Below are 27,124 nucleotides of genomic sequence, written 5' to 3' on the forward strand. Positions count from 1 at the left end.
ATCGTAGCTGCACGTCCAACCCATCGATTAGCATCGTGAGAAGACACAGAATCGATCGGTACCTACATTATCACTCCATGATAAGAACTCGCGAACATAGTAACAAGAACAGACATCACAACATGTGGTGCTAGGTAGCTAAAAATGGCAAAATGGCTTACCTTGGTCGTTGTCTGGTCAAAAGTGGTCTTCAATGGTATTAAAACGATAACAACGCTGCTGAAGGTTAATCCATAGGTTAATCCAATGTGTCTGTGTCCCTTTGAAATGATTTCTGATAATCCATAAGCAATAAACCTGCTTTTCCGTTTCCAGATGTCAGAGCGAGATAGGTTCGCTCTGATGCAAACCTGCATGCGCAAAGCCTCCACCTTTTTATTTACAATTTGTGTGTGTGGGGAAATTCCCCTTCGATTCCATTGGCTCTAGCGGTCAGAAAGAGATTGCATTCGTCAAAATCGACCAAGGGGGGCCAGAGATATGGAAAATCCACCCAAATGACCCCAGAAGTGTTTTTTTTGTGCTAAATCTCTCTAAAAAGGTCAAATGTCACTTGTTTTGCATCAATCTTGATACAGGGGACTTATTATATGTTGTACTTTGGATTCCTAAAGCTTTTAGTCTACTAACCCATCATCCAAGGGTAGTTTTCAATATAAGTAAAAAATAATGTTTGGACGGACACTATAATTTACAGTTTTTTACTATGTTCAATCTGAATTTTCTTTAAAATAAAAAACATCTATATTGATTCTGACTCTTCTACATCCAACTCACAGGTTTATCATTACTTTGAGAAAAAAGATTATTAATGTAACCCCTTTAGAAGGGAAGATATGGTCATTTGTTCTGGGAATGTCATTTTCGAGCCTGAGACCTGAAAAACAGGCTCAGGGCATAACAGGTTAAGGGCGGCTGGTATACAGCTTTTAGGTGCAATACCGCCCCCTATATTTTATATAGTGTAATGGATACTGCCCTGAGTGACAGACTTTTTTCCCACTCATAAAAAAGGCGTATTCGTCGTGTGAATGCGTGTGCCGAACCGTGACGTCCGAACCGTGACGGTTCAGGGTGAATACGGATACCGTTACACCCCTAAGATCTAATGAAACCAGAAAGTTAGCCCATTGGTGAATAAAATGTCATAGTCAGTTGGGAAATGACAACCCAACATTTTGTTACACAGGACTGTGTTAAAAAATGTCTACGCAAATATTTGTGTAACAAATGATAAGACCAAATTGTGCATTGTATCGGCCATCAAATATCTCCACATTAGGTTGATTACTGTGACTAATTGTAACCCCTAACCCTACCTACAACACTGGAACAGTGATGTTGGAATATCATCTAGAATGTGGGTTTTACCCATCAGTAAAAACAGGGCCACCACTAACGAAAGGTGCTATCAAAGATGTGTTTATCTTCACAGAGTTCAGAGGAAACGTCATGCTTCATTGAAGGAGCAGCTGTCCATCTGTGCTTTGTGTCAGGACGTCCTGAAGGATCCAGTCTCTGCCAGCTGTGGACACTGGTTCTGCAGACAGTGCATCACCTCAGGCTGGGACCAGTCTGCTTCATCAGGAAACTCCTGTTCCCTGTGTGGAAAAAGATCCAGAACCGTACAAAGTAAGGGGTACACATGCAGCATTTTTACCGACATTTGGGCGCTGGGTGTCAAGGGTGTACAGTACCATCTCAGTTTCTTCCAGGCGTTGTTTATAGTGCGTATTAAAATATTTTCCATGCCATGCCAGAGCAGTTTTTCCATATGGATACATTCTCAAATGTGTTGCCAAGACATCTACAAGCCATTATTAAGTCATCGACATGGCGGCAACTGCTGGTAACTCGGAGTGACAGGTTTTAGGTTTTTCTGCTCACAGATTTTTCTGATATCACTGAAGTATGATCAGAAAGCCGTAGGACCTTGAAGATATTATAATTAACTTCAAATTTGATCAGTACCATCTAAAGTCCTTCAGGTTCAGAAGTTATTAAAAGCTTCTATTACATGGAATAACCATGCCGTAGCATTTCGAACATTTGGAGATCCACACCAGGAAAAAGATAGTTGTTGTGACTTGAGAGTACATTCTCCTTACGGTAACACTTTATATTAAGCTACACAAATGAACCATCAACTAGTTGTTAATTAACATGCATATTAGCAGTATATTGGCTCTTTATTAGTCATTATAAAACACTTATTAATGCCTTATTCTACATGACCATATTCTACAAGTAATAGGCCATTAGTTGAGAGTTTTTCCTCAATAACCCTCTAATTAGTGCTTATTTATTGCAAGTAAGGAAGTTGTTGTACATGAGTTGTGGTCTTAATATGCGCTGCTCAATATGGGCCTAATAAGGCAGTAGTACCACAAGAATAGTAATTCTCCCATAATAACACTTAACAAATATGATCTATTCTTATGTGACAATACATGAACGTATAAGTGTTAATTGTCTCTAAATAACTCAAAATTAGGTATTTATATCTAAGAACATGTTCCCTATTTTAAAGTGAAGTCTTGTTCATAACCAATAGAAGAAGAAGAAGAAGAAGAAGAAGAATTCCTTTATTGTCATCGCACCAGGTACAACGAAATTTAAAAAAGCAATCCTCGTAGTGCATTTCCACATAATACGAAAAAATATACAGTTGCAATAAAAAGTAAGTGAACCCTTTGGAATGACCTGGATTTCTGCATAAGTTGGTCATAAAATGTGTTCTGATCTTCATCTAAGTCACAACAATAGACAAACACAGTCTGCTTAAACTAATACCACACAAACAATTATATGTTTTCATGTTTTTATTGAACACACCATGTAAACATTCACAATGCAGGGTGGAAAAAGTATGTGAACCCCTAGGCTAAAGACATCTTCAAGAGCTACTTGGAGTCAGGAGTCAGCCAACCTGGAGTCCAATCAATGAGACGAGATTGGAGGTGTTGGTTAAAGCTGCCCTGCCCTATAAAAAATACACACCAGTTTTGAATTAGCTATTCTTAAGAAGCATTGCCAGATGTGAACCATGCCTCGCACTAAAGAGCTCTCAGAAGACCTACGATTAAGAATTGTTGACTTGCATAAAGCTGGAAAGGGTTACAAAGTTATCTCTAAAAGCCTTGATGTTCATCAGTCCACGGTAAGACAAAGTGTCTATAAATGGAGAAAGTTCAGCACTGTTGCTACTCTCCCTAGGAGTGGCCGTCCTGTAAAGATGACTGCAAGAGCACAGCGCAGAATGCTCAATGAGGTGAAGAAGAATCCTAGAGTGTCAGCTAGAGACTTAAAGAAATCTCTGGCACATGCTAACATCTCTGTTGACGAATCTACGATCTACGAAACACTGAACAAGAATGGAGTTCATGGGAGGACACCACGGAGGAAGCCACTGCTGTCCAGAAAAAACATTGCTGCACGTTTGAAGTTTGCAAAAGAGCACCTGGATGTTCCACAGCACTACTGGCAACATATTCTGTGGACAGATGAAACCAAAGTTGAGTTGTTTGGAAGGAACACACAACGCTATGTGTGGAGAATCCAAAGGGTTCACATACTTTTTATTCCAACTGTATATCTATATAAACACATCCATACCAACATGCATACATGCCCGCACATAATTTAAATACAGTTTACAATATAAAAAACACAGGGATGATATTTGGCATCTCTGATGTCGATCAGTTAATAAATTAATAAAACTATTAAAAAGTAGTGCAGTTGCAAATTGTTTCTGTGTGTGTGCTAGTTCAGCGTTTGACGGTGTTCAGTTCTCGTATGGCTCTGGGGTAGAAACAGTTTTTCAGTCGGTTTGTCCTTGATTTAATTGACCTGTAGCGTCCACCGGAGGGCAGAAGAGCAAACACTCTCTATGGAGCAGCGGTAGAAAGACACCAGAAGCTTCTCCTCCAGGTTGTTTTTCCTGAGGATCCTCAGGAAGTGGAGTCGCTGCTGGGCCTTTTTTACAGATGTTGTCGTGTTGAAAGACCAGGATAGATCTTCAGCAATGTGTGTGCCGAGGAACCTGAAGGCGTGAACCCTTTCCACACAGTTGCCGTACAGTGGATCTGGTGTTGTGCTGTTTTTCCTGAAGTCTATAATGAGTTATTTAGTTTTTATGGAGTTCAGAACAAGGTTATTATCTGAACATCCAGTGGCGTTTCTATATGTACAAAAGTGGTGGGGCACAAAAAACTCAGATGTCTATATATAAGCTTCTGCAGTGAGGTTCATGGCTGCTGAGGCACTGGCACTGACTCTTCAGGTTTACAAATATTATATTCTGACCTAAATCAAAATATAATATTATTTTCAAAAGCCTCTTTAGTCTGATGCTTCAATTAATTTTAAACAGACAGTTCAATAGAAGGATACCCAAAAAATGTAATTTTATCATTTAAATATTGAATTGTTCTCTCTCAGTAAGATCCCATTTTCAATAAAATTGAGGTCTTACCTTGACTTGAAGATGAAGTCAATTTGCCTATCCTTCTGGACAAAAATCTCTATTACTTTTTTGTAAAAGTCCTCCTTATCTTCTTGTAGTTTCAAAAGTCTATCATAAATCTAAATGATGGATTTATGATTTGAAAATGATAAAAGTAGGGTAGACATGTGGATATTATCCGGCTGAACAAAACGTACATTTATCTAACAGCTACGTTTCCCACAGATCTTATTTTGAGCTATTTTCTAAAATCCTATGGAGAAATCTCATTGCTGTTTTGTCGAGGGAAGCCATGCGCAGCTTACTTCCTGGTTTTAGGACGCGTCTCTCTCCTCCTCTTCACACACCACACTTTTTGCGGCACACGTACTTACAGCCAATCAGCTCTGAATTATGTGAGATAACGTATGGTGGGGATGGCAGCTCTATGCCCCTATGGTCATTATTTTTTGCCACACACATTAAATAGGAAAATACTCTGAGCATGTGCAGTGTAGTTTTTACAGTCACCGTTCACTTAGACAGTGAGAGGGAGGGGCAGGATCGGGTTTTGTCCCACATGGTTCTAAACAGCTCAATAGGCACACACTGTAGACACTAATTAGAAGAACACATACTAAAACAGCAATGTACAGACGAATCAGATTATTAAACATGATCTTAAAATATATTTTATATATATATATATTTTCTTTTTGCATTTTGTTGTAATCATTATTTTAATACTCTCTGCTGACACTAGGTGGGGCTGTGCCACAGTTGTGTTGTCCGCGAACTTGACGATGGTGTTGGTGGGGTGAGTGGGGGCACAGTCATAACGGAGAGTAGAACATGGGGCTCAGCACTAGGGTTGCAAAGGGGCGGAACGTTTCCATGGGAAGTTAAGCTGGGGAATTTTGGAAATATTCAATGCAAAATTAAACAAAAACATGACATTTCAACAGATTTTTTTTTTTTTAAGTAGAACAGAACAATTTTTAATTATGTTATTGAACAATTATTTGTTTCATTGAAGAACGAAAACAGGAATGTTGAGTTAAATATTACTCATCTGTGCATGTGATGGAGGAATGCACAGTGCCTGTAGGGGGTGTGGTCTCAATAGCCTTGCAGTAAGCAGTGTGCTATGGCATGGATATTCAAGTGTACTTGAATGGCATCTGTTTTAGTCAAGATTATGCTAAAATATACTTTCCCCAACTATGTTTAAGTTCCCTATGAAGAGCCAACCTTCAATTTAGAAAATTCCCAGTTTATTCCCAAAAATGTCCATTTATTTCCATTAATTCCCATGGAAAGTTTCCGTCTTTGAAAATTCCCAGAATGTTGCAACCCTACTCAGCACAGCCTTGTGGTAAACCGGTGCTGAGTGTGAGGGTGGAGGAGAGGTGAGGGCCTATTCTCACTGTCTGGGGGTGGTTAGTTAGGAAGTCCTTAATCCATTGGCAGATGTTTGGGGAAAATCCTAGGTCAGATAGCTTGGAAACCAATCTGCCTGTATTAAAGGCAGAACTGTAATCAACAAAGAGCATCCTCACATAGTTCCCCTGGTGTTCAAGGTGGAACAGTGCACTGTGAAGAACAGTGGCGATGGCATCCTCTGTAGACCTATTTGCTCTATGGATTTGGAGAGTGACAGGTTGAAGATCTTTGTGAAGACCTCCGTAAGTTGGTCTGCAAAGTCCTTCAACACCCTTCCCGTCACGCCATCAGGGCCTGCAGCTTTCCTCGGGTTCAACGCTCTGAGCACACCCCTCACATCATGCAGTGAGGGTGTGACTGTTGGATGCTGGTGAGGTTGTTGTGTCCGTCTCTACTGCATTGACCTCAAAACGAGCAAAGAAACAATTAAGTTCCTCTGCCAGTGAGGCGTCCCCGTCAACCGTTGTGCTGTTATTGTTCTTGTAGTTGGTGATGTGCTGTATACCTTGCCACACCCGCCGTGGACTCTAATTAGGTATTTCTATCTAAGAATATGTTGCCTATTTTAAAGTGAAGTCTTGTTCATAACCAATAAGCTAGTAATTTGACTCTAATTGACCTGAACAGGTTCCCTATTATAAAGATTCCTCCTCTTCACACTTTGTAAATACATTATATCACACAACTGAAATTAACCTCAACAGTACATGAACAAAGTAGGCCCACGTTGAAATATCTGTTTTATTAATGAACCACTAAAGAGAGGTTCAGACACATACACATACCAACACATGTCAAGTTTCTCCAAGGCTGAGTGAGAACACATATGCAGCCTGTACTTTTGAATAAAAACAGATTTTTAACAGAGTTTATGTATTTGTGACCTGCTTGCATGTTCTTACACAATAGGTGTACTGTTCTCTCTCTATGTGTTGTACTGTCTCAGTGTGAACATTGATTAAACAGCTAGCCAAACTCTTTGAGAGCCAGGGAATGAGCAGCCATGCTCCTTTATTTACTTATTTGCAGTCCACTGACATTCAAACGGAGTGAAACTATATAAAAAGAAGTTACAAGTGTTGGAGCAATGAGGACGGTGGTCTGAAGCCCACCTCGGCTCCGCGCGTCCCTTGATGAGCTGGTCAAATTATAAAAGAAGGAATTCGAAACACCGGGATAAAGGATAAACAATAATCTGTTTTAATGGTAAACAAACAACAATAGAAAATAAGGAGTACTCCTGCTCCTGCTTTATGATGAATTGGAAATGGGGGACCCTGATGTAAACAAGACGAAAGTCTTTCTCTGGACTGCATCCCCTTAACAATTGTATGTTTTGAGCTATACTGTACTGTACCCAATATACAAGCTGTTAATACACTTTTCAATCAATCAATCAATCTGCTCGGTTCCTAGTGCTGGGAGATCTTGCTATCTTGGCAGCAGGAGGAAAAAAGAGACCGGACACAAAGACACAACAGGGCTATATGTAATCCCAACGGGAGGAGTTGTTTCGGATGCTCCTCCCATAGCGATCATCCATTGGGAGATACAAAAACGATGGGCTGTCGTAGTGAATAATCTGGTGTTCATTGTCTCGCATTCTTGCAGCCTGCACACACACACACATTTTCTGCATAGACTTCCCTCTCTCCGGCCCCCTCCCCCATCAGTTCAATACACACAGCTCCACACACCCTTGGCATTTTTAAGATATGTCTAAGATATAGTTGTTTATAGTTGGCTAATACAAGTAATACATGTAAGTTACTTTAATATCAATAATAACGAAGAAAACATTACCTCTGCTCTTAAGCAGTCCCACAGCCATGCTTCTGAAATAGTAACACTTTACACAAACAATAGGACTCTTTGACAGAACGCACACTCATTTCCCTAAGCATGTTTAACGCATACTCATTTTACTCTGCTGCCTTCCAGATGTTTGCCACACGGTGTCCAAATAAGGATATCTCATCTCTCACATCTCCACTACTCTTAATACAAATGTTTCACTTCTCATTTTCCAGCTTCTTGTTATACAGACTGCTACTATTTAATACAAAGTAATTAAGTACACACATATATTTAAGCAAACTCACATCTGGACACTAGGAACACAGGTTACTTCAATACAAGGCACAGGCACTTAATCTCATACATGGAAGTGTAATATGCACAGATTAACAAATAGGACCGCTAAGTGTAAACAAGGTAAATATAGCTAATGCTAGTTGTGCAATAAGCATGTAGCCTACAGGCTAACACTAGCATGTATGCTAACTAGGGTGGCCATACGTCCGGTTTTAGGTCGGACAGTCCGGTTTTCAATGTCTGTGTCCGTCTGCCGGCGCAGCCTTGAGCCGGACGCTCATTTGTCCTCCTTTTGAGGTCATCCCTATTTTATACTTTTAGGGTATAAAAAAAAATAGACAATTATACAAAGAAATACAAATAATAAGTTATGTGTAAGTATATACCCCCGTAAGACTTGTGGTCTTACAAATTATTGGCTGAATGCGATGTCAAATAAATATCTTGTATTTCATTGGTTCATAAACGTAAACAATTAGCATGTGCTTCTTGACGTCACGTTCACGGCAGGGCACTGTGGCAGAGAGTGACGTTAGCGCTAGCCGACTAGCTCATGAGCCAACTCCACCTAGTTAGCGGTAGGGTTAAACCGCAGAAATGCCGAAACGAAAGACTTCATTTAATCCTGAATGGTCGAAAGAGCATGGATTCCTCACAAAAAGCCGAAAGGACGACTTCCATGCTTTTTGCACGTTGTGTCGTTGCGATGTGGACGTAAGCAGCAAAGGAAAAGGTGCTGTCGACAGACATGCTAACACAGATAAGCACAAAAGCAACGATCAAAGCGCAGGTGCCTCTTCACTTTTATCGTTTTTCCGTGAAGCTTCATCGCCTCAAGATGACAAAATCTCTGCTGCAGAACTTTGTAAAGTGTATCATGCCGTCAAGCATCACCAGTCATACAGGAGTGTAGACTGTGGAATAAAAGTTGATCGCACAATCTACAACGACTCATCAATAGCAGAAGGGATGACCTGTGGAAAAACAAAGGCCAAAGCTTTGTGCGAAAATGTCCTAGCACCCTACTCTGTCCATACGCATGTGGATTATATAAAAGAAAATGAACTGCATTATTCAGTGGCAAGTGATGCATCAAACAAAGGTACGATCAAGTGTTTCCCCATTGTACTGAGATATTTTCACTTTGAGGAGGGCGTGAAACATGCACTGTTGGATTTTTACAGTGATAGCAACGAAAAGTCAGAAGCTATAACAAATCAGCTGCTATCTAAACTGGAGATGTCTGGACTAGATGTGAAAAAAATGTCAGCATATGCAGCAGACAACGCCAGCGTTAACTATGGAAAACACAACAGTGTTTATCAGAAACTGAAACTGGCTCAAAAAGACGTGCTCGCTGCAAACTGTTTAGCCCATATTCTGCACAATGCAACAAGATATGCAGCAAGCAACTTGGATATTGACATTGAAAATGTTGTGCTTAAGGTGTATAGCCATGTTAGCATCTCAGCTAGCAGAACGGCGCAGTTGAAGGAATTCTGCGAGTTTGTGGAAGTGGAGGAATGCAATCTGCTGCGGCACGTTGTCACGAGATGGTTGTCTCTGCTGCCATCTATTGACAGAATTCTGAAGTATTGAGACCCCTGACCAGCGACTTTCAGAGTCTAGGGGTCCTTCTCACTTCGGTTAAATGGATTCCTTGCGTCCCTCGCTTGCGTCGTTTCCCTGCGTTTAGTCCCTCCCACCAAGGAAGCATGGAGAGACGCAAGGAAACCACGAGAAGCAGGGAAATGAGTTTTAAGAGCAATGGGACGTCCTTTCCTCCGGAGCGTCACGTGAAGCGACGTCCGTTTGTGATGACGCTGCACAGCTGATCGTCTGACAGCAGCTCTGTCCCCGTTGTTTTCACAAACACCCCCGCCACACATTTACTGACACAAACATTTGTATCATCTGTTGTAGACCCAAATACATGAAATAAAATAAGAACTCATTCTCAAAAAAGATAAACGCCATTCTTAAAATGTATAAACGAACAATAGTTAGATTAATATTGATTAGAGTGCACAATAGAAATAAAATAATTGAGAGAAGAAAAAGAGATATGTTATCTATCAAAACCCAGTTAGATTAACATTCATTGGATTGCACACTTTGTGTGTTTGTGTGGATATGTAGCACATTAACATTTCAATAGCACGTAATGACTGAATGGAAATGACAATAAATGAAAATATAAAACGAAAAAAGCGATCATGAAAATGTTTCTAATAAATGAATAAAATGATTTTTGCCCACTTTGTTGTTCAGATATATCACATATTTGTAACTAAATGAAACATGAATTGAAACAAAACACGGTATAAACTGAGGAGTGACTCGTGAGGTTCATGTATTTTCTTCACTCCGCTGGGAAACTGCTCTCATGTCAAGAAGCATCAGATCAGTGCATGCACTGCATCGTCCAATCAGTGAGCGATACACAGCAAGGGGGCGGGGTGAGTGTCTGAGGATTTCATCGAAGGATGGTCTGGTGGTTCCTCGGTTATAGCTCCTCCATTATCGCTCCTCGATCCTCCGGCAAAAATAAGGCCATTGGGACGCTACTCAAGATGGCGCAGACAAATCAACTTCCGGTGAGACCGAGGAGCGAGGAAATGAAAAATAAGAGAAGTGAGAAGGGGCCTAGGTGAGGAGGAATGCTTCAAGATGTTGTGGAAATGCTTTGGAGAGGATGGTAACAAAGTATCTGAGATGTATTTTCTCTTCCTCAGTCACATTCTGAAAGTGTTTTCATGCATTCACTGCATTGAAGCACTTGAGGCCAAATCATTCAGCATAACCTCTGTGTTTAAGGGCATGACTGAACTGAAAGGGAAACTTGAGAGAAGGTTAAAGGACACATTTTTTGGCTTTGCTGTGAACAACAAACTCAAGCAGCTAACCCCTGATCTCGCAAAGAAATGTGAGGCTGATTTTCTTGTTTTCTATGAAAGAGCCAAGAAATACGTGAGTGAAAGGTTTGACTTCTCTGAGAACAGCTTTCATAGTAAAGTGTCAAAGCTTGGCCTCACAACTGCTGGGTCCTATGGAGAATACAGTGATGCAGTCCAAGCCTGCAGCCTGAAAGACATTGACATGGATGGACTCTGAGGAATATGGCATGGTGGAAGCTATTCTCAGCTCTTCAGCAATGGAAGGATGCCACAGTGAGGAGCGGTATCTCAAACTGTTTTCCAAAGCAGAAGTCCCACTTGTGAATCTGAGGAAGGTCAGCGCCTACATCTTCTCCATCCCATGTAGCAATGCCCATACAGAACGTGTGTTCTCAATGATGACCTCAGCATGGAGAAATGAGAGAAATCGTCTGGATGTGGACAGAGTCAAGGCAGAGCTGCACATTTGTGTCAACTTCACATTTGAGTGCACAGACATGAACCAGAGACTCCTTACAAACAAAAAACTCTTGGAAGCAGCCAGGAAAGGGCAAAAGTATCGAAAATAGACATTCAACTTGTGGTTAGTACACTAGTCTCATTGTGTTTAGAGTGTGAAGGATTCTGTGAAGCCAGGATAAAAACTAAAAGATAATCCCAAAGTGTCCTCCTTTTTGGTGTTATGGAAATGGCCACCCTAATGCTAACGCTACCGTGTATGCTAACGCTAGCGCGGATGCTAACGCCAATGCTAGCGCGAATGCTAACGCATTTACTCATTGTGTTTAAACATCTCCAAATATCATCACATACACACAATAGATGTTACTAATCCTTAGAGTGTAGTGTAAAGCTTACACTTACATAGGGTTGCCAACTTCCATAAATGGAGAAACGGGACACGTTTCTGGCAGATTTAGTTACTTTAAAAAAAAACTTTATTTCGGTTTTAGGGTTAGGGTTATTTAATTATTTTGGGGGAGCCAGCCCCCTAGGGTTTGATGGGTCAAACACCCCAAAACCCTCAAAATGCATAGCAAACTATGCATACCTATAACACAATACAAACACAATGGTCTTACACTCCTGTGACAAAATGGCATCCAATGTAATAAAAAAAAGTCAATCAAAGAACTAGATTCCTATACCGGATCTCCTCTCTGGTAAACAAAAACACCCTGAAAACTCTAGCAGGAGCACTCATTCAAGGCTACTATGACCAGGGCTGCACATAACTGGTGCGCAGGTGCGCATGCGCACCCACCGCCAAAAAAGGAGCACCGGATCATTAGAAAAAAGCGCATTTGCGCACCAACATAGAGAGAGAGAGAGAGAGAGAGAGAGAGAGAGAGAGAGAGGAGAGAGAGAGAGAGAGAGAGAGAGAGAGAGAGAGAGAGAGAGAGAGAGAGAAAAGAGAGATATTTGCGAGTTGCATAAGAACTGGTAAGATAGCAGGGTTTTTTTAATCCATCCGCGAGCGCGACGGCATCTGCGATCCCTGCTCTACCCCTCGCTATCGCGTGGAAGGTCTGCATATGCGCTCCGCACAGTAACCCTGCTGCGAGGCACGGGCGAACAGTTCATGGGCGTGCTCACTAGCGCACCCCCCCCCCCTTCATAAAGTCAAGTACCCCTCAAAAGGTCCGGTATATTTCATTGTAAGGATGCGCACCAAGCAACATCTCCAGGTGCTCCTTTGCGAACCAGGGAAAAAAAGTTATGTGCACCCCTGACTATGACTATGCTTGCACGTCATGGTACCATAGCACCTCCAAGGCGCTACAAATAAAAATGCAAACATCTCAAAATAAACTGGTCAGACTACTGCTTGACCTTTCATCTAGAACCCACCTCACCTCTGCCCACTTTGACAACCTAGGATGGCTTAGAGTAGACGACAGAGTACAGCTACTTGCAATGGGCCTGGTCTACAAGATCCACTACACCTCTATGGTACCCATGTACATGTCAAAATTCTTCCCAAAGGTCAAGGAATACCATGATCGTAACACCAGAGGGAGCTCCACAAATCATGTGAAACCCAGATTTGGCACAAAAAAGGGGGAATACACGTTTCGCAATTATGCCACATCAAGGTGGAACGCTCTTCCCACAACTGTAAAGGAAAGTAAAACTATACTTACCTTCAAACCCTCTCTTAAAGAGCACCTTCGGGGGAGAGCATTACAAAACTGGCCCCGGTAATGGTACAAATCTCAACCTGTCGTTCAATGGACAGCTTCCCCCCCCCCCCCATCTATGTATATACTCGCATTTTAGACTCTGTTACTAACTGTATATCTGTAGACTTGGTATGTCTTAAATGTCCGGTTAGGATGTATTAGAACGAAATCTAAAATGAAAATTGTAAATAAGCAATCTGTATGTAAAAAACCACCTGTATGTAAATTGTAAATAAGCCATATGTATGTCAAATATGTCTTATATGTCTTAAATTATATGATGAATTGGAAATGGGGGACTGTACTGTACTGTACCCAATATACAAGCTGTTAATAAACTTTTCAATCAATCAATCAATCAATCACACCTGCATTAGGCTACTTACTACATCACATTGTACATCAGCATGTTCAAATCGGATAGGTGGGCACTAGGGACATCTGGGCACCTTGATGTACAATTGGCTATTTTGTCCAAAATGTTAAAAAATAAATATTTGAAAAATGGTATTAAGTAATGCATGATGTGAACATGCACGGTACATCATTATTAGACTTAATGTTATCCTTCAACCAACCATTTTCCCATCAATCAGCTGACACACACACACACACACACACACACACACACACACACACACACACACACACACACACACACACACACACACACACACACACACACACACACACACACACACACACACACAAGTATTTTCTTTTTAGAAGGGCCAGGGCCCAGAACCACATCCTCTCTCTCTTCTCCTCTTTCATTATCACCTCCTCCACCGGCAGCGCTCATTTCCCCACACGACTGAACAGGCTGACATGCCACACAAACAATGATGCCGAGCCTCGGCCCACCGGAGAAAATCTCACACACACACGTGCGAGCATTGTGCCTGCCCTGTCAACTGAGCGGTCCTAGTGCCCTTCGGATACAGCACACAAACACACAGGGACGCAGCCAGTCACACTGCATTGCGCGCAAACAGAAACACATTTTTAATTGTTCCCTTTACACGGGACGGGAGTCCGGGACAAACAAAGTCCCGTACGGGACACGCCCCTTTTGGCTCAAATACGGGGCGTCCCGGCTAATACGGGACGGTTGGCAACCCTACACTTACAGTCAGTGCTTTCTGACGGACTTGACACTTTTACTCTTCAGGTTGCATAGGGGAAATTAGTAGCAGGTTCTTATTATACATCCATGGTCTACTCACATTAAGAAGCTTTCTTATCATTATAAAACCCTGTTTCCTTCTCTTTCAGCAGATAGGGATCTTCAGGATGTTTTCCATGAACATAAGACCTGTCTGAGGAGGAGATGTGAACGTGTGACTGAAGGAACTGATCAAAGTAAAACCCTCCTCAACAGCATCTTCACTGAGCTCTACATCACACAAGGACAGAGTGAAGAGATTAATACCCAACATGAGGTGAAGCAGCTGGAGAGAGACTCAAAGAAAAAGCCCTTCTATGACACCCGAATTAAGTGCCATGACATCTTTAAGGCCTTACCCGATCAACAGAAACACATTAGAGTGGTTATGACGAACGGCATCGCTGGTGTTGGAAAAACCTTCTCAGTGCAGAAGTTCACTCTGGACTGGGCCGAGGGTTTGGAAAGCAAAGATGTCAGTCTGGTGATCCCGCTCTCCTTCAGGGAGCTGAACCTGATCAAATGTGAGCAGTACAGTCTTCTCAGGGTGCTCCATGTTTTCCATCCAACCTTACAGAAGGTCACAGCAGAGCAGCTGGCTGTCTGTAAAGTGCTGTTCATCTTTGACGGCCTGGATGAAAGCAGACTTTCTCTGGATTTCAGAAACAGTAAGGTTGTGTCTGATGTCTCACAGCAGTCCTCAGTCAACGTGCTGCTGACAAACCTCATCAGGGGGAAGCTGCTTCCCTCAGCTCTAGTCTGGATAACTTCCAGGCCTGCAGCATCCAATCAGATTCCTCCTGAGTGTGTGGACAGGGTAACAGAAGTAAGAGGCTTCACTGATACCCAAACAGAGGAGTACTTCAGGAGGAGATCGAGTGATGAAGACCTGTCCAGCAGAATTATCTCTCACATCAAGAGCTCCAGGAGCCTCCACATCATGTGTCTGATCCCAGTCTTCTGCTGGATCACTGCTGCAGTTCTGGACCACATGTTGGCTACAGACCAGAGAGGAGAGCTGCCCAAGACCCTCACCGAAATGTATGCACACTTCCTTCTGGTCCAGACAAAGAGGAAGAAGCAGAAGTATGAAGCGGGACATGAGACGAGTCCACAGCAGCTGGCGGAGGCTGACAGGGAGCTTCTTCTGAAGCTGGGGAGGCTGGCGTTTGAACATCTGGAGAAAGGAGACATCATGTTCTACCAAGAAGACCTTCAGCGCTGTGGTCTTGGTGTCACCGAGGCCTTGGTGCACTCAGGAGTTTGTACAGAGATCTTCAAAAGAGAGAGTTTGATCTTCCAGAAAACAGTCTACTGCTTTGTTCATCTGAGCATTCAGGAGTTTCTGGCTGCAGTCTACATGTTCCACTGCTACACCAACAGAGACACAGCGGTACTGAAGGACTTCCTGCAGGGAGACTGGCCCTATGAGAGCATTGATAGTATTGATCAGGATTACCCATCCCTGGATGTCTTCCTGGAAGGAGCCATGAAGAAATCACTCGAAAGTAAAAATGGCCACCTGGACCTGTTTGGACGCTTTCTCCACGGCCTCTCTCTGGAGTCCAACCAGAGGCTGTTAGGATGCCTGCTGGGTCGCACAGACAACAGTCCAGAAACCATCCAGAGAGCCATCAGCAACCTGAAGAAGATGAGCAGTCATAAAATCTCTCCCGACAGGAGCATCAACATCTTCCACTGTCTGACAGAGATGAAGGACCACTCAGTACATCAGGAGATCACAGAGTTCCTGAAGTCAGAGAACAGATCAGAGGAGGAGCTCTCTGATATCCACTGCTCTGCTCTGGCCGACATGCTGCAGATGTCAGAGGAGGTTCTGGATGAGTTGGACCTGAATAAATACAGAACATCATTGGAGGGACGACTGAGACTGTTTCCAGCTGTGAGGAACTGCAGAAAGGCTGTGTAAGTACATATTGTTGGGGATTTGGAGGGATAACTGGTCCGCTTTTCAAATCTCCGCGCGTTCCTATGAAGCTGGTTATAATACAGGAAGGAATCCATATCTACAAAGTAACCGTTAACAATAATCTACTTTAATGGCAATATGACAATGCAATACAATCATTACAATACAACATGATATATTACAGTTATATTGCAATGCTTAAGGAGTAATGCCGGCTTACTCCTGCTCTGGTCCGCATACTGCAGAGCTACTTTCACCCGAGGGCAGCATGTGAAGAAGAGGCCGAACGCCAGGGATCCACCGGATATATACCAGAGTAAGAAGGAGGGGTTTGGTGTTAGGTCAGCTGGTCATCTTTTCAGGTCATCTCATTGGGAGACGCAACGCAGCAGGAAACGCAGCAGGAAACCAAACAGGCTCACTTTCCAACAAAAGGTCTCAAGGCCTGCATACCTACACCTCCCCCACAGAGCCATAAAACCCTGTTTACTCCAACCAGCCCAGAATGTTTATAGCCATTTGTAGTCCTTACATTTATGAAAGGATAAAACAGAGAAATCAATATAAAACACAAACACAGGTATTGTTTGAACAGTATTCACTTAACTGCTACTGTTGATAACCACCAGAGAAACCCAAGGGACCTCTCTTAATATCACAACCACTGTAGCTCGTTCTAAGTTGAATGCAAATCAGGACATGCTCTCACCTTCCCCCATCTTCCTTTGTCCTCAAAAACACATGTCAACAGGCCCCAAATGCAGCTCACAGTTTTACCCAAATTATTCTCATTTTAAGCTTATCCATAGTTTGCTAACATGAATAAATACAAATATAACTCTACAATATGTGATTAACTTTATAAATAGGTGTAGAAGTTTAGTTTTTCAATTAAACACTTTAACATGTTTACTGTTTAATATATTGTTAGAGCACAATTAAATTATCAGAGTTATTCTATTTATTTATAATAAATGTAAAATGTTACAGTTTTGGGAAGGACATGTGCAGACCCAGTCAAATAAATGAAGGACTTTAGAGGCTTTGGATCGGGTTTTATTACATCATCATTTGATCACAACGTACAAAAGTATTTCACAGGTGTCAGTGAATACAGTCATCATTAAATGAGAGACTCACATAACACTTGATTTGGTTTTTACCAAAAAATAGCTCCTCCAGGCAGACAATGCATATATCAATAATATATTAAATGGCCCAAGAGCTAATGTTATTTCTGAAAATGGTTATGTAATATTTACATCAATACAACAATATCTTTCTAATGTTTACAATATCACATTTCTTAATATTTCATATATTCATTTCATGACAGTTTTTCTGGCTGTGTCGTCTCAGAGACTCACTGTGAAGTTGTGGCTTCAGCTCTGGAGTCTAACCCCTCCCATCTGAGAGAGCTGGACATGAGTTACAACACTGTGAAGGACTCAGGAGTGGGACAGCTGTGTTCTGGACTAAAGAGTTCAAACTGTAGACTGGAGACGCTGAGGTTAGTTCACTGACTGCAGCCGTTTATTTTTTATTTATGATTTTAGGAATTTCCATTTTTTCATATTTGTTCTGCTTTTTCAAATAGCTGAACAAAAAGCAAAAAGAGAAAAGCTTTATGGCTCAGTTTTTCAGCTTCCACAGACTCGCATTGTATTCCATGATTCACTGAAGATGATATTGATGAGCTGTGGGATATAAATGAGGTTGTCAAAGATCTGATGATAGAGAGTTGGAGCTTGGATCATTTGGTGTGACTGCTACCACATTTTATTTCGCAGAAACACTGTTTGAACTTCAAAACATTCATGTCCAGGACATTTGTGCTATTACTCCTGACACTCATAACTCCAGAGATATTATCCATAATTAATTTAATATTGGTGTATAAGTCTTCATCTTTCTGTCGCCCTGGGGCGGCTTAGCTCAGTGGGTTTGTGCACTGATCCTTAGATCAGGTGAGTCTGGCCCAATCCTTGGAAAATACACTTCACCCCAAATTGCTCCTGTGGGAATTGCAGCTTAGCATATAGCATTCACACCGAAACTTCTTCAGGAATTACATTCTCTAGTTATATTGGTTAGGATCCCCTGCACCACAGTCACCCTTGCTGATCTTTATTTGGTTCCCTTTCATCTTAATGCATTTTCACAAATAATATATAGAATATTGATATTATGATGATCCTCAAGAACAGGGTAAAGCTCATTGATAAGGTCAAAGTAATGTTGAGATTCACATTTAAAACCTGAACACATCTGATGGATTATACAAATATATTTTTCAAAATCATGTTTTTTTCTTTATTCAGACTGAGTCTCTGCAGGTTGTCAGAGATCAGCTGTGCTACTCTGGCCTCCGCTCTGAGGTCCAACCCCTCCCATCTGAGAGATCTGAACCTGAGTTACAACAAGCTGCAGGATTCAGGAGTGAAGCAGCTGAGTGATCTTCTGGAGAGTCCAGACTGCAGACTGGAGACTCTCAGGTCAGTTCTCCATCTTTTACATCTGTGCTGAGATTAATATGTGAGAGATGAGTTGAGACTGCAGACGTCACGTGAGGCTGATTTATACTAATCCACACTGACAACCTGAATGCTAAAGTCTATTCTCTTCTTCTGTGGGGGGGGGTGCAGGCTGGGGCCAGTTATTTTCTGAGAGGGGCACAATACATGCAGGACGAAAAATACAAAGACAGTATGAAGTAATTGCGTATAAGAAAACAATGCAATACAGTTATTGGTACACATGGTAGCACGTGCACTCTGCTCTGCATCAGCCAAACAGCTCGCTGCACCCTCGCTGCGAAGGGGACCCAAGTTCCCATCAGCAAAAACACGTGGGTTTGCTATCCTGGCTCCAAGATGGTGGAATGAGCTCCCCATTGAAATCAGGACAGCAGATAGCTTACACACCTTCCGGCGCAGACTGAAAACTCATCTCTTTCGACTCCACTTCGAGCGATATAATTATTAACTAAATTACTAAATTACTATTATTGTAATTTCATTGTACCTGCACAATGACAAATAAAGATCTATCTATCTACTAACAAAGCACTTATATACTAATAAAGGACTGGCTTACCTAAAGCCAGTTGAGTAGCACTTGAAATGTTTAGGCTCTATGAAACCTGATGTACTTATATGATTCTTATATAGAATCTTCTTCGAATGCACTTATTGTAAGTCACTTTGGATAAAAGCGTCAGCTAAATGCAATGTAATGTAATATTTATTTCAGACACTTATAGTTACAGTTTTTACGCTCTAATGGGTCCGACTAGAATGACAAATAACGTTAGTTCCGCCTATTCCGTCAGCCAAGAAATCGTTTAATCATAAACTTTTCATTTTCTGGGGGGGCCACAGGGGGTCCAAAGTCAGTGTTACGGGGGCACTGGTCCCCCCTTGCACCCCGCCCTAGAACCGCCCCTGCATGGCAGAGCTATGTTGATCTTCAAATTTAAATATCACAAGAAATATCATACACTGAATGTTTCACTCTGAATAACCTAATTCAGAATAACACGCACCTCAAAGTTCCTGAACAATTTCTACCCCAGGGCCATCTCCATAATGATCTCTGAACAAAAAATACACCCCATGAACACAAAACAGTACTTATGTTCACTGAGTGCATACGGTGGCAGTGAGTGTATGGTAAAAATGTTGGCATGTAAAGTGGGAGTATGTGCGCATACAGTAGAATGCAAGCTTTTTTTACATTTTATTTTGTATTATTCTTATTCTATTTATCAAATGTTTGTATATTTGGAGTCCAGTCGTTAAGTGCACCTGCATTTCGTTGTATAATGACAATAAAGTATCTATTGTATTCTAATCAGAGCTGTTTTTCATTTATTGTATCTTAAAAGTTTTTAAACAGTTTCAAGTTTTCACTTTCTGAACTCCTACATTCTCAACGTCTCCAGCTCTAAACTAATGATTAAACCTTGAATTATTTCTAGCAAGAGCATTGTTTTCTAAAGTTACATCATGTTTTTTCTTTATTCAGACTGAGGGACTGCAGTTTGTCAGAGATCAGCTGTGCTTCTCTGGCCTCAGCTTTGAAGTTCAAACACTCCAATCTGAGAACGCTGGACCTGAAAGACAACGCTCTGCAGGATTCAGGAGTGAAGCAGCTGAGTGATCTTCTGGAGAGTCCAGACTGCAGACTGGAGACTCTCAAGTCAGTTCTCCGTCTTTTACTTCTATGCTGAGATTAGTGAGATGAGTTGAGACTGCAAACGTCAGGCGGATTTATACTGATCCACTTTGAAAACATGAATGCTAAAGTCTATTTTCTTCTTCTGTGGTTAAGTTCATTGACCGTGGAGGAGCAATGTTGATCTTCAAATTTAAATATCACAAGGAATATCATACTCTGTATAATTCACTCCGAATCACCTGAAATTTACATTCTCCTTTTTCTCTTAAAATATATTTTTATAAAAATACAGAAATAATTGAATATAGATTGTTGTTAAAAAATACAAAACACTAAGAAATATATTTAGTATTTGCTTTTCCCCCAAATGTTTATGAAGCTACATGATGATTATACTTAATAATTAGTTTAAACTGAAGTTTCTTTGATTTTAGGACTCCACTATTCCTTAAAATAAATCTTCTGGATTTCTTTTGTTCACATTTCTTCACAATTCATCCTTACACATTTGGCATTTTGAGTTGAATTGGTTTGTGTAGATGGAGCAATTTTTAGGATGTGAAGTTAACACTTGTGTTTGTCCTTTATATTAATCAGAGCTGTTTTTCATTGTTTGTATCTTAAAGTTTTAAACAATTTCGAGTTTTCACTTTCTTAACTCCTACATTCTCAAATTCTCCAGCGCTAAACAAATTATTGAACCTTTAATTATTTCAATCAAGAGCATTGCTTTCTAAACTTACATCCCGTTTTCTTTCTGCTCCGGCAGTGGCTCAGTCAGTAGGGGCTTGGACTGTGAGCCGTAGGGTTGCCGGTTCAAGCCCCCGACCAGACCTTAAAATTGAGTGTGGACTGCTACTTGGAGAGGTCCCAGTTCACTTCCTGCCCTTCCGTGGTGCCCTTGAGCAAGGCACCTGACACCCCTTCCCCCCTCACTCCCATTGCTCCCCGGGCGCTGTACAATAGCTGCCCACTGCTCCTAGTACTACACTCCTGGTACTAGGATGGGTTAAAAGCAGAGAACAAATCTCACTGTGCTGTGTGCATGAATGTGTGACAAATAAAGAGGGTTTCTTCCTCTGACTCGCTTCTATTTTATTCAGACTGAGGGACTGCAGGTTGTCAGAGATCAGCTGTACTTCTCTGGCCTCAGCTCTGAAGTCCAAACACTCCCATCTGAGAAAGCTGGACCTGAAAGACAATAAGCTGCAGGATTCAGGAGTGAAGCAGTTGTGTGTCCTTCTGGAGAGTCCAGACTGCAGACTGGAGACTCTCAGGTCAGTCCTCCATATTTTACTTCGATGCTAAGATTAGTTTGTGAGAGTTGTTTTGACACTGTGCTGCAGAGTCTGATGTTACACTGATCCAAACTGAGCATCTTAATGCTGAATAATGATAAGCAATAATGATCTTTACATTTAAATATAACATGAAATATCATACACTATATAATTTCCTCTGAATCACCTGAAATGTACAATCTCCTTATTTATTTTTAAACAAATGATATACAAATATAGAAACATTGAATATAGATTTGTATTAAAACTATCAAATACCAACAAATACATTTGTTGCTTTTTCCAATATTCTTATGAAGATACTTGATACTTATACTGAATAATTAGTTTACATTAAATATGCTTTGATTTTATGACTCCACTATTCCTAAAATAAATATTCTAGATGTTATTCACATTACTTTTAAATTCACCCTAAAATATTTGAAAACATTGGAATTTTGATTTGATTATGTTTCTGTTAGTATAGTTTAGAATGGGAAGTTACCACTTTTATATTACATAGATTAAAGTAGTGTCATATATAAAATAATAAGAGCTCTTGTTTTGTGTCAAACTGTTTTAAACATTTTTGAGTTTTCACTTTCTGAACTCCTACATTCTCAACTTCTCCAGCTCTAAACAAATGATTAAACCTTGAATTATTTTCTATCAAGAACATTGTTTTCTAAAGTCATGTTTTTTCTTTATTCAGACTGAGTGGCTGCAGGTTGTCAGAGATCAGCTGTGCTTCTCTGGCCTCAGCTCTGAAGTCCAACCCCTCCCCTCTTAAAGATCTGAACCTGAGTCGGAACAATCTGCAAGATTCAGGAGTGAAGCAGCTGAGTGATCTTCTGGAGAGTCCACAATGCAGACTGGAGACTCTCAGGTCAGTTCCCCATCTTTTACTTCTGTGCTGAGATTAGTATGTGAGAGATGAGTTGACTGAGCTGCAGCAATCAGGCTGATATTATACTGATCCACTCTGACAACCTTAATGCTAAAGTCTATTTTCTTCTTCTGTGGTTTAGTTCATTGATCGTGGCAAAGCTATGTTGATCTTCACATTTCAGAGAGTTGCTCAAATGAAGCAAAGCTGTGGTTAATACAAATATCCTTAAAACATGTGATAACCCTCCTCTGCCATTCCAGAAACCCCGAAGTCAGATGCAGAAAGTTGAAAAAGGTGGATGGATAGAATAGGACTTAAAAGAGAGGCACCATGAAAGTCGAGGTGTTTTCTGAACTGTGTGTCTAGCAACCAGATTACTGTAAGGGAAACTTCTGTGTAGCAGCAATGCAGTGGGAGTCACCGACTCAGGAAAGAGACACGGGAAGAGCTGGAGCTTCGATGTCAAACACTGGAGGTTTATTTGGAGTTACGGCCGGAGGATTCACATCACAAGTCCAAGAGCCAGAGGTTCTGATTTCACGGTAGAGTTGCCACGTCAATTCTAAAGAACTCTACCTCAGACCCATGTATTTAACTAGTTCTGAGAGCATCATCAAACTGCTGCATAACAAGATAAAATCATAACACCTCTATCAGCTGACGTCAACAGGCAGGAACAGGGAGACAGAACACAGCCAAGGTTACGAGGTGCGTGTGCTCAGTCAGGAAAGTTTGAACTGATAAACTGGGTCAAAGTTATGGGCCTTGGAAAATATTCCACAACAATTACAACTCAAGTTATTTGGAAGGAGAGGGAGTGAACATTTGAGCAATGCTAAGATAGAGAGTTCTTTGAAGGAGCTCTACTCCATTGCCACCCAAGACGGACAGTCGGCTTGATTGTGGAAATTAGACCAAAAGGTAATACAACGCATGTTGGCTGCCCAATAGTACAAACGACAATTAAGAAATGCATGGGGGTCCTCGGAGCCTCAGCAAGACTCCAAGGTCTCATGGAAGAAGACGCAAGGCACGACCAACCAGAGCTCAGGGTTCTGCATCAGGATTCCTAGCAGTCAGAGCACCTGACCCGGTTCTAGGCCTTCGTGTCCTGTCAGGTTCATCCCCCGTGTCCTTTCACCACTGCCTGTTTCCCATAAGCCCTCATTCCTGGTGGTCTGCCCCAGATTCCATGCACATTTCTGGGAGGATTTAATACTCCACTATTCCTAAAATAAATATTCAGGATGTCTTTTGTTTACATTCCTTTACAATTCGTCCTGATATATTTCACATTTTTTAAACTTTAGGATTTATGATGTCTGGGGGTTTGTGTATATGGAGCAGCGTTTAGGACGTGAAATCACCACTTTTTTTGTCCTTTAAATTAGTGAAAGGTGTTTTAACCATTATTACAACTTGAATTATTTCTAGCAAGAGCATTGTTTTCTAAAGTTACATCATGTTTTTTCTTTATTCAGACTGAGTCTCTGCGGGTTGTCAGAGATCAGCTGTGCTTCTCTGGCCTCAGCTTTGAAGTCCAAACACTCCCATCTGAGAAAGCTGGACCTGAAATACAATAAGCTGCAGGATTCAGGAGTGAAGCTGCTGAGTGATCTTCTGGAGAGTCCAGACTGTAGACTGGAGACTCTCAGGTCAGTTCTCCATATTTAACTTCTTTACTAAGATTAATATGTGAGAGATGTGTTGACTGAGCTGAAGGGGCTGATATCATACTGATCCACTCTGACAACCTTAATGCTAAAGTCTATTTTCTCCATCTGTTTTGTAAAGACCTACGAACAAGAGTAATGTGATCCACCTTCTTAGTTTTAGTGAGTTCTAGCGCAGAAGCGTTCTGAATGAGCCTTAGTTGTCAAATTGACTTTTCAGTGAGACATGTAAAGACAGTGGTCGAGTCTACTAAAGATGCATGCATGGACAGGTTTTGGCCAAATCCTGCTGAGATATAAAGTAAGTAATTGAATAATAGATATATTCTTAAGGTGATAACAGGCCGACTTTGTAATTGCCTTAATTTCACTCTTGAGATAAAGGTCTGAATATATGAATACACCTAGATTTCTGTCCTTTTCTGTGGGTTTTAACAATGCTGATTGGAGCTCAGCAATTACATTGTATTCCTTCCTCATTGGCTGAACAAATTATTACATCAGTTTATTCTTTGTTGAAGGAAGTTTTAATATTTCCAATCATTGATTTGTCAATGCAGTGTCATCTGCAAACTGATAATAACTTTGTTTTTGTTTTCAATTAACTGAGCCAGTGTTGCATGAAGATGTTAAACAATAGAGGCCCCAGGATGGAGCCCTGAGGAACTCCGCATTTCAAATGTGTACTCTTAGATATGTAATTACCTATAGAAACAAACAAAGTTGTCACTGTGCTTCCTGTAAGATTCAAACCAATTTAGTATTATGCCAGAAAGTCTATCTTTCTGTCTTTCCAGTTGGTCTAGTAAAATGTAAAATGTGGTCAACAGTGTCAAAACAGCACTGAGATATCAAGACTGAGATTCTGCTAATATTTGTTTTTAACGGCATGTCATTTAAGATCTTAACAAGAGTAGGCTCAGTGCTGTGGTTTGGTCAAGACCTGATTGACACAAACATTATAACGTAAGCTGCAAAGCAACATTTGAGTAAGAAAGCAACTGTCTAACAGAAAGGACTTTACAGAAAAGCTAAAAAGATAGTCTGTTGGTTTTCCCATGATATGTTTTTCTTTTAGATTTATTACTATTTATTTCCCTGCAGGATCAATGACAAGTGGATCACAGCTGAGAAACAGAAGATCTGTAAGTATTAGAAGTATCTAAAAGTTATATGGTCAAAATGTGGTATACAACTGGATAAAAAGTCCTCTTATAATATCTTCTGGCAAAATGACACGTCAACGGAGCTGATCCAGATTTGTGTCCGATATGATGTAATATTGGAAATGTGGGCTGGCTTTACGCCCACGGCCCTATCAGTAACATCGCTATCAGAAACAATGCGCAACATTTTGGAAGTAATATGGTCTTTGTTTACATTAGAAAGCATCGCTAACCTGTACTGGAGAGAGTTTGTGTAAAAAAGCAGGAAATAAAAAAAGGAACTCACCTTGTGGTAAACCGGAAAGAGAAAAAGCATTTGAGCTCCAAACTGTTTCAGAAATAATCCGTGATGTGGTTTTGAACATGATATGGTGTTTCATCACGGCAGCATTTAGCTGAGTATCTGCAGGCAGAGAGGAGACCTCACTGCTTGCCTTGTCGTGCTCAAAAGGGGGCGGGGCCAGCAGCTACAGACACAGAATCGGCACTTCTCTAACAGGCCTTCTTCACAGTTATTTGTAAGATATTTGTTTAAAGTGGTTGTTGGTTGTATTACAAAAGTATGTTCGCTCTTTTTATTCCAGGACCGAGATTGGAAAATTGCCCGACTACTGTACAACCTCCCTCAGTTCTCCCACACTGCTCCCTTCAGTTGCTAATGCCCACATTGGTTTCAAGAGACTGGTACTGGCCTATCATGACAGGAGACAAATCTACACATTTTCCATTACTGACTTCATACCCACCTGTGTTGCTTGTACCTTGACCCAACACACTGAATAAAGGAATTATAGCACTTTAAGAGCCCATTTAGAACAATACTAGCTAAATGAAATTGAATGTAGTTTAATGCACAACAAGTTTGAATGTATGTGAAGGTTTTTCAGTTATTTTAGTTACATAAGTATAATCTATTCCAGTTGTCTTACAGGAGGCTAAACATAGTATTCCTGAGAGATAGAGGTCACACTGTGTCCCTGAGGCAAACTGTATTCAATTATATTCATTCATTGATTGATACATTTTTTTTTATTTCGAACAAGTAAAATAAATAATTACAAAACAAAACAAATGTTGCAGTGCATAGTCATGTAAGAGAAATCAAAACAAAATTACATTTACAACAACAACAGCATTAGCAACATAAACAGTCCCACATCTAGTGTTCGAACAGGAGTGAGAAGAAGTATAACTTATTTAATCGCATCCCCTTGTACCTAAATGATTTATTGATAATCTATAATCTGCAATAATGATCATTATTATTAATTATTATTGTGCTGTAAACTCATGTTTTGTGCTGGTTGTATGAGGGTTCAATTAATGGGGTTCAGTTTATGTGAGTGTGACTTTAAATCTGGGTGGAGATTCGCAGGGTTTATTGATATGGTATAAATAGAGAGGATAAATAAATGAACGTCATTGAGATTGAGGAATCAGGAGAGGCCACTAGGAAGTTAAGTTGTATTGGATATGTGTGATCCTAATTGTTGTATTGTTATTGTCCTTTTTCTTCTAAGGTTAACAACCTATTTGGATTTGATTAAATTATCAAAACTAGGAGTTGTTTTCGTTCATCTTGATTTCACCCATACTGTCGGGAGATAGACAGTACAATTATTGTTATTATTATTATTATTAATCTGCTTTACCTCTTGATTGACATATACACATATGTACATACACCACACACACCACACACACACACACACACACACACACACACACACACACACACACACACACACACACACACACACACACACACACACACA

General features: G+C 40.8%; 1 protein-coding gene across 5 annotated transcripts in view; it reads left to right on the plus strand.

Annotated features, from left to right (window-relative positions):
- Positions 1 to 26,909, plus strand: part of LOC117534491 (NACHT, LRR and PYD domains-containing protein 14-like) — a 40,030-nt gene extending 13,121 nt beyond the window's left edge. For 2 of the 5 annotated variants that reach the window (XM_034198692.1, XM_034198693.1), the window contains 10 exons: positions 1,436 to 1,632; positions 14,340 to 16,155; positions 17,496 to 17,669; positions 18,481 to 18,654; positions 20,186 to 20,359; positions 21,442 to 21,615; positions 22,334 to 22,507; positions 23,992 to 24,165; positions 25,288 to 25,328; positions 25,934 to 26,909. In XM_034198692.1, coding sequence (XP_034054583.1) covers positions 1,436 to 1,632; positions 14,340 to 16,155; positions 17,496 to 17,669; positions 18,481 to 18,654; positions 20,186 to 20,359; positions 21,442 to 21,615; positions 22,334 to 22,507; positions 23,992 to 24,165; positions 25,288 to 25,328; positions 25,934 to 25,935 — 3,100 coding nt within the window. In that variant the 3' untranslated portion in view covers positions 25,936 to 26,909. The remainder of the gene's footprint in view (positions 1 to 1,435; positions 1,633 to 14,339; positions 16,156 to 17,495; positions 17,670 to 18,480; positions 18,655 to 20,185; positions 20,360 to 21,441; positions 21,616 to 22,333; positions 22,508 to 23,991; positions 24,166 to 25,287; positions 25,329 to 25,933) is intronic. The other 3 variants (XM_034198694.1, XM_034198695.1, XM_034198696.1) reach the window with 3 other exon arrangements.
- Positions 26,910 to 27,124: the final 215 nt, after the last annotated feature.

Source organism: Gymnodraco acuticeps, unplaced genomic scaffold, assembly GCF_902827175.1.
Source record: "Gymnodraco acuticeps unplaced genomic scaffold, fGymAcu1.1, whole genome shotgun sequence".
NCBI lineage: Eukaryota > Metazoa > Chordata > Actinopteri > Perciformes > Bathydraconidae > Gymnodraco > Gymnodraco acuticeps.